The sequence below is a fragment of the Acartia tonsa genome, chromosome 9 (genome assembly GCF_053477335.1).
Source record: "Acartia tonsa isolate MP-2025a chromosome 9, ASM5347733v1, whole genome shotgun sequence".
Taxonomy (NCBI): domain Eukaryota; kingdom Metazoa; phylum Arthropoda; class Copepoda; order Calanoida; family Acartiidae; genus Acartia; species Acartia tonsa.
Window position 1 is genome coordinate 50,159,923 of NC_137268.1, and position 8,888 is coordinate 50,168,810.

General features: G+C 31.4%; 1 protein-coding gene across 1 annotated transcript in view; it reads left to right on the forward strand.

Annotated features, from left to right (window-relative positions):
- Positions 1-909: 909 nt before the first annotated feature.
- LOC145329142 (uncharacterized) overlaps positions 910-8,888 on the forward strand; it is a 21,402-nt gene continuing 13,423 nt past the window's right edge. The window contains exons 1-7 of the mRNA XM_080173194.1: positions 910-1,120; positions 2,793-2,867; positions 4,144-4,214; positions 4,563-4,635; positions 6,477-6,530; positions 6,697-6,750; positions 7,060-7,099. Of these exons, the coding sequence (XP_080029320.1) occupies positions 926-1,120; positions 2,793-2,867; positions 4,144-4,214; positions 4,563-4,635; positions 6,477-6,530; positions 6,697-6,750; positions 7,060-7,099 (562 nt within the window). The 5' untranslated portion in view covers positions 910-925. The remainder of the gene's footprint in view (positions 1,121-2,792; positions 2,868-4,143; positions 4,215-4,562; positions 4,636-6,476; positions 6,531-6,696; positions 6,751-7,059; positions 7,100-8,888) is intronic.

Below are 8,888 nucleotides of genomic sequence, written 5' to 3' on the forward strand. Positions count from 1 at the left end.
GAAAAGCAATGCCATATAAAAGTATAAGAAAGCTATATTGTTGGGTGTGTACTGTGTATGTACATTGTAATGCAAATGGAAATTTTCCGAGACTCCTAACTTTCTTCTGCAATATATATATGTATAATACATAGAATATACTTTCAGTAATATATGAGAAAGGAGAGAATATATTACTTGTAAAATTGCAAACATACATACAACATACTAGATAAACATAACCTTATTTTATATTATTCCTCAACTTTCATTTATTTTTTTGTTGTTGTCGTGTGAAGGCTGCTAAAATTCAATAGTTGTAGGCTTTGCTTATATTGTTACCATAAGTAAAATAATTTTATGTACAGATAATGACATCCCTTTTTAAATAAATTAAATATAATATGTATAAACAGAGTATTCTGATACAATTAGTAGCAATACATGTATACTAGTGGCCTCTACAGTGATTGGGGTAAGTGATGCAAAAATTTTGGGAGTGAAGTTACTTTTTTTTTTCAGGGACAATTTTTTTTGGGAGGGTTGACATACCCTCACCTAAAATAACCTTTCTATGACCTTTGAGAAGCTTCACTGTAAAGGAGAACCATATTGGTCCAAAGGTTAGCAAAATCTTTTGGTACAGCATAACAAATACACCAACAGACATCCTGTTATTTAAGAATAAGTTTGTGTTTTTGTATTATTACACATTGATTATCTTTGTAAAAAAATATAAATTATCCCAACCCCATTAATTTAGTTTTTAAAAATGGAAGACTAATTTAAAAGGCTTTTATCTTTTCATATGGATGGTGACTCCCCTCCTTAATTAGGACAAAGAAAAGTATTTTTTATAAAATTATGGAAATATGGATAATTAGGGTTTAAATATTAGACTATATATCTATAACATTTAATTTCAGATTTTGTAATTTGCCAAATAATGAAAACATTTGTTCTCATTCTTGTAAATGTTTACATGGTGCATGGGTATGGGGAATGTTTTCCAGAGATGGTAAACAAGACCTATCTCCACCTACCACCACAGAATGGTCCACCAGTTGTTAACACTCAATCCAATGAAGAGTGCTTTCTACATTGTGTGGAAAATATAAAGTGTATAGCTTATACATTTAAGGTAAAGGGGTAGTTTCACGAAAGGCATTTGAACTTAATTTAGTGAACCGTATATTTTTTCCTGGTTAATTGGTTAAACTACATTTATATGGCATATACAGTGGCGTGCAAACCAAAGGGAGCAATTTAGTTTACTTAGACTGTCGGTCTAGCAGTCATCATACAAAATAAAATAGAGTTTTGTGCTTATTTTCTAAAATAAATCTACAATTATCATTTACGATGTTTTGTGCTTTCCTACTTATGGATGTTGTCATCCTTGTTTAAAACATTAACTTTTCCAAAAAGAAAATACATATTAACAGGGATCTCTAGGGACAAAACAATTGACTATTAAAAGATGTACATCCCCAATGATGATACACAAAATTAATCATTATATAGATTAAAAGTAGTCAATGGAATGTATGGAAACTCAACTTGATTAACCAACCAATCAAAATTCAATCAAGTCTCTGAAGTTGTTGAGCAAATGAATGAGAAAATGTTTGTAAAACATTTGTAAACATCAATATTTAAACAAAAAGGTACCTTAAGTGGAAAAATTTGAACGCTTCGCGCGCCAATTTACAAGTTTATTTCAAACTGCTTGACATTTTTCTAAGTCTTTTTCTCAAAACTGTATGTATGTTTAAATGAATATCATATGAAGTTCTGGATAAGTTTATAATTTATTTGTGTATATTCCCTTAACTAAAAGACATGTTTTTTTTCTAGCAATTTGCATTAAAAAGATGAGAAAGAAGGGATGGGGAAAAGGGATGGGAAAGAATGGATGGGGAAGAAGGGATAGGGATTAAAAGGCCCCTAATGAAGTATTCCAACCCCCTTAAGGCGCCCTTGTTTAAAATAGGTATATATGAGCAAAATGCCCCCCATAAAGCAAAGTGCCCCCTAAGGCACTTTGTTTTAGGGGGGGGCAAAATTTTGCAAAATGTTCAAAATGCTCCCTCCCCCCCCCCTAGACAAAGTGCTTTGCACGCCACTGGGCATATATTTGAAAAAATTTCAATTTTCTACCACGTAGTTTTTAAAATGTCAAGACTTGAAAATCTTTTTTTTAAAATGCATATATCACAAAAAGTTGATTTTCAAGTCTTGATATTTTCAAAACTACTTGGTAGAAAATTGAAATTCTTTCAAATATATGCCATATAAATATAGTTAAACCAATTAACTAGCAAAAAATATGCAGTTCACTAAATTAAGTTCAAATGCATTTCATGAAACTACCCCTTTGAGATACTATTATGTTTAAACTTGGCTTTATGAATTTCCTTAATCCTTAAAAGACATACCTCTTTCTGCACTTTAATCAGTTTTGGGGGGGACCCTTGATAACCCAACTGGATCATGTGAAGGAAACGAAGTTGCAGATTTCACCATATTTTTACAGTAGCTTTTCTCCTATTTCTAGCCCCTGCAGGGCAACAACCCAAAATAAGATTCTAAAAGCTACTGTGAAAATAAGATGAAACCCACAACTTTATTTCCTTCACATGACCCACCTAACCTACTTCCAAAAAGAACTAGCCCCTTTTTTTATTTAAATTTTTTTTGTCCTCTTCTAAGCACTAAAAAATGCCTTTTATAAAAATGATTCTGTTGATTGATTAGGTAACAATCTAAGAATATTATGAAATGCGGCAAATTTTAAACAATATTTATTTTAGTATGATTCCTTGGAATGCAGCCTTTTCCACTTCATGCCAGATATTGAATTACCAGAGAAGGAAATTGTATGTCAGGTATAAATAAAATATTAACTTTAACACTAATTTTACTATAAAAAATACACATTATATTGTATACTGATTACAAAAAAACTATAAAATAAATTATTTGTGCTTATTTTGTTGAATTAAGTAAATATTTTAAGACATTATGGGCTAAAAACATATATTTTTAAAAATAGGTGGGAAAAGGGGTTGTAAAGTAAAATAATCCATTGATTTATATAATACTAGCGGCTTCGCCCCAAGCCTCTAGGGGCTTTGCCCCAAGAGGTTTGATCAAACCAATTTTTCGTATTTTAGATATAAAAGAAAATTTTTTTTTTTAATTATTTTTTTTGTGGGGGGGTAATTTTTTTTGTTTTTTGGGGGGGGGAGTAGTCGACCCCACTATTTTAATTTTAGTTGTAAAAAGAAATATTTTTTTTGGGGGGGGGGGGGGTATTTTTCATTTTTGGAGGGGTTGGAAGTGTCCCACCCCCCAAGAAAATAGTTATAAACCTTCCCAGGAACTATGAGAAGTTACCCTGTTAAGGAGAACCCGATCGGTTCAGCGGTTAGCGAGATCCTTTGCAAACAAACAGACAAACAAACAGACACAATGGAAGCTACTAAATTTCATTTTTCTTTTATTTTTAAAATAATATAAAAACAATCCTATGTACAAAGTAATCTATATCTATAATACAAAGTAGCTTGATGTCTGTCCGTCCGTCTGAAGCTTAAGATCTCGGTAACCACTGAACCGATTGGATTCTACTCTTCAGGGTATATACCTATTGGTCCTGTGGTGGTTTTAAGCTATTTTCTTGTGGGGTGGGATACCCCCAACCCCCCCCAAAATGAAAATTTCCCCCCCTAAAAAAAAATTTTATATTTTTTTTCTAATTTTAATGTTTTTTTTGTTTTTATATGTTTTTATTAATTTTTATATTTTTTTAAAAATGTTATAAAGAGTTATAAAATGATATGAAGAGTAATAAAATGTTAGAAAATACAAAAAATATCTAAAAATATGTAAACAAAATTTTTAGAATTCTCCCCTGAACCTTCAGAAATAAAGCCCCTAGAGGCTAGGGGCGAAGCCGCTAGTGTCTTATAAAGTTCTAAGAACACTAGTCTGATTGTATCACAGTTTAAAAAAAGTTTAGTTGTGATCCAGGGAGGGTTTTAGGCTATTTGGAAGAACTCTACCAAGAAAAAGTCTTACAACCTAGGACCTTCATGTCACAAAAGATCCTGTTGGTTATGTGCGATTTCTTTATATATTTATATTATCCAATTGTTTTAGGGCCATTGCTTGACCAGATACTTATCATTACCACGTTGGTGCAAGGATATATCCAATGATACACCATTCTAGTAAGTAATTTGTCTTTATTGGCACTGTTACTCCATAACTATCCACCATACAATCAAACCTTTATTTGAATATCCTTTGTGTTCTAAATATTATGGAATATGATGCTGAAATTTTTGTGTGTAGTTTTTTTTTTAAACATGGATTTAAATATTTCAGGAATTCCCTGTACACCCCACTAATTTTTGATTATCCAAATGCATATATTTTTGCATATCAATATGAAATACATTTTGCTACAGAGGGGGTGGGTGGGGAGGGGGTAAAATTGACAACAACTCATTTCCCTCCATTTTTTATTCTATCCAGTTTTATATTTTGCATTTTTTCATAATGTCTACTTATTTCAGTCGCAGTCATCTAACAAGAATGGATGACTGCAATAGTTTCGGTGTCCTGTGTAAAAATCAACTAAAAATGCAGGTATAACTAAATCATTTTTCTTGTTTAACTATCTATAATACAAAGTAGTTTGATGTCTGTCTGTCCGTATGAAGCTTAAGATCTCAGTAACCCCTGAACCAATTGGGCTCTTCTCTTCAGGGAATATACCTACTGGTCCTGTGATGGTTTTAAGCTCTTTTCCGGGGGGGGGGGGGGGGTGGGACATCCCCAACCCTACCCCCCCAACAAAAAATCAAAAAAATTGACACTTTCAAAATTTTTATTTTTAATTTATTTTTGTAAACAAAAACCAGTAGTTGGGGTTTGGGAACCCCACTGCACCATGGGGCGAAGCTCCCATGAACCCCTCCCCCCCAAAAGAAATTACCTAAAAAAAATTGGGCTTTTTGTAATTTGAAAAAAATTAAAATCTTTTAAAATTTGTCGCACATAAAAACTATAATTGAAAGAGGGGGTTTGACTCCCCCAACCCAACCCAAGGGCCCCTAGATGCCTCTAAGGTCGTAGCCGCTGCTTGTATAGTATTCCATACTATAAAGTAGTAAGGTTTTTTGTCTCAAGGCAAAGATTACAGAAATTGCGGGTCTGAATTGGTTTTACTTATCAGGGAAGCTTTATATACCTTGGGATGGTTTTATCCTGACACTCCCCCAACCGCCTAGAGGTTAGGGGTGAAGCAATTAATAGATTATACAGCAAAAGCCTAAGATGATTGGTCCGATATGGTACAAAATAGACGCATAGGAAAAATGACTAGTCTGAATGCGTTGAATAAGACACACAACAATTTATCAAAAAAGTTATATAAACTAACCAAAATCAAAGAAAACTAAGCAGAAACTAAAAATATATAATGAATGCTATAATTAATTATCAATAAGTATGTTTTAATTCTTAAAAAAAAAAGTTAGGCCTGGTGTGGAAATTTTTTTCTTTTTTTTTCTACTTCTGCCATGAAAATATGATTTCATCTAGTCATCGAATGAAGTGAGAGGCCAAGCAATATAGAGGACAAAACTTGAAGCTCTATTCAGTTATTTACAAACATTTACAAAGGACAGCATAAAAAAATAGAGTGATAGTATAGGTTTGAATTTGTGCGTCGTTTTTGACCCTATTGTCATTAATGGGTTAATGACTAAATTAATTTTTTTTTTGACACTTTATCAATTGTTTATGTATGTTTAACACTTTAGGATGGTTTTTAGGCATTACAAATTAATAGGCATTCGTGAGTTTATTAATATTCCAGTTAATTTTGTCTCAAAAGAGAATGAATTTAGACTAACCTACATTTAAATATTTGCTTTTTAAACTTTAGGATGAGCTAAGGGCCAAACAGCTAGTTGCACAGATTATCAAAACATACCAAAAGAAATGCCTCTCATAGCAAACAAAAAATTCCTAATTTTCTAGAATTTGAGGTGTACTATAAGTGAACAATAAGTAAAAATATGCAGAATATTGGTCTTTTTTGTTCATTTTTCATGTGTAGCTTGCTATTTCACTAAAGAACTTGAATTTTATCAGAATTTTTGTTTGTCTACAATGCCAATTTTTATAATGTCTAAAGTAAGTCTTTGTGATCTACAGTTTGACCACAAGTTGCTTTAAATGTTAACCAAGGCATATTTTTTTGAAGATCAGTCTTACATTCAATAAAATCATCCTGTTATGTATTACCTTGTAGATTATTTCTGATAGCTTTGTGAATTTTTCATCACTTTCCTATAAACCGGTCAGTAGTAGGCTGCCAATTTTTTTTTTAAGATAGCACAAATATTGAGGAAGTAATAAACATTTTTAAAAAATCAGTTTTTGAGAGACACCCTGTAGTTTTGAAAATGATATCTATTTAGATGGAATTCAACAGATCAAAAGAGTTTATTGATAAGATGGAAACAAATCACAAGGTAATTAGGACTAGCTAATGTATTCTGACTAGAGCTTAGTGTTTCTGATAAGGTCACTACAAGTATAGGCCAACATGAAGACTATTTCAAATTTATTTCAAAATATAACAAATAACTGAAAATAACATAATCATTACATACAAAATTTGTATTTTTCATTTATTAGATTGAGATAGACAACTTAAAGAAAGAATTGGAGAACATGAATACTAAACACCAGGTACAGACAAATTATTTTTGTTTAATTTTATGTTTTTGGAATTATAGTGTTAGCATTTATACTTACACTTTTGAATCTTTAAGCTGTTTGGTTAAAAGTTCTAAGTTAAATTGATATTTTTATGAGAAATTTTTTTTTTGCATATAGTATACAATGATACATGTATCTGTATTTTAAAAACTAATTATCTAAAATAATATCATGAAATCTATATTAGGTATTTCAAAATTTCCAAAATGAAGTTTATTTTGTTATATCAAAATGTTAAAAACAAATTCTTGAATCATAATATAATATTGATATTTTTAGGATCTTGAGATGACTGTCAAAGAAATGCAAGTTAAACTAGGTGAGTAAATATAAATATTAATTTTTTAACATGCACACTAACACACAAAATACAGAATAGTAATAACATACATGTTGATTTTAAAGGTTTCAAAATGAACATCTAGGGTTTAAATTTCACATTGCCTGTTCTTTAGCCCTTACAGCTCAGGGGGGGGGGGGCTAAATCAGTCCCCCCTCTTTAGTTTTTTCAATGTCATTTTTTTGTAGGTAAGATAGAGAACTGTGACTTCATGACTTTTTAAGTTTAGTAATTGTATGTTGGCAAGAGTTGATTTTATAAGGATATCTGGTCTGTGTTGGTCGTAGTGTCTGGTCAAAGTCAGTTAGGTGGCATCAAAATTAAATAAAATTCTAAATAAATCTTGATTTCTACATTATGACTTTTGTGTATAAGGTAGAAACCTAAATTTTTTTTGGCAAATACTTAGATATCAATGAACATCTGAGAAAAGTGGTGTTATGACCGTTTGACGGCTACATGACCGATTTTATGAACGATTTTTTGTCCAGCTTTTACTATAAATTTGTGGTAAATCCTTGAGCAATGATAATAAGCATTTGTAAGCTGCCAGCCGCCGAATATTAGTTGACACTGCCAACCGCCATTTTGCCACTGAAAATGGCAGTTTCCGTTATTTACAATGGTCAGAAAAAGTATTTTTTTGTTATAAAGAATAAAAGTTTCACCTAAAATTTGGTAATCCTATCTTTAAAATTGGCTCCTGGCTGCTGAAAAATCAGCTAAGGAGCGGTCCAACTGCTATATCTAGAAAAAGTTATTTTCTCTAAAAATGCAAATGAACAACCAGAAATAATTTTTATGTCTCTATCTGTAACAGGAGCTGAGATAGAGGGTTAGGGGCTAAATTATATAAACTTTTCCAGGTGGGAGGAAGGCTTAAACAGTCCTCCAAACTTCTTTCTCTGCAAATTGTTAGAGATATTATGACACACACAAAAAAGTTGAACTTCTCTAAGATTGAACTTAATTTTACCACCTTGGCATCATTATTTACCAATAAAAACAAAAAAACCTGAGAAAGTTAAAAAGGTGCACAATTTGATAATGCATTGAACTTTCTCAGTTAACCAGCTTCATAGTATTTAGCACTTTTAAATTGCAATATAAAGATCAGACAGATTTTTCACCACCAACATGGGATAGATTTACAAAATCATTAAAAGTGTAGTTGGGCATACAATAATCACTTTGATTTGTTAGTAATTACGTTCTTTGAAAATGTGCTTTACAGGAATCATAACGCCAAGTTTGAAATGGACGGACGGACAGACGCACAGACCTTTATTATGAAAAAGCTTCGCTTTTTAAAATGATCAATCTATAGGGCTAATAATCCAATATTTTTTTGGACCAAAAATCCCTAAAGCCACGATTTTATACAGTTGATATAATTTCCTAGAAATGTAGAAAAACTTTGCTTTCATTTATTACATTTTATTAAAAAAAGATTGTTCAAAAGGTTAAAAAACAACATGTTTAAAATTGAACTACGGAATTTCTATTTTAGAGTTGCTACGCTTCTTAAATCGTACCTCTTATACCTATTAAATTGATAGGACAATTCTAACATGTTTAAATTAACAAAAAAAGCTAACCAAAATATTTGTTTAAAAACTATTTTTCCCCCAATGTTAGTTAAATATCCACGCATTTTCCCAATGGTAGCTGAGTATCCAAAAATGACCCCAATAGTAGATGAATATCCACGTGGATACTCAGCTGGTATTGAGCCAAAATTTTCTTGCTATTTTTAACCTAAAATTCA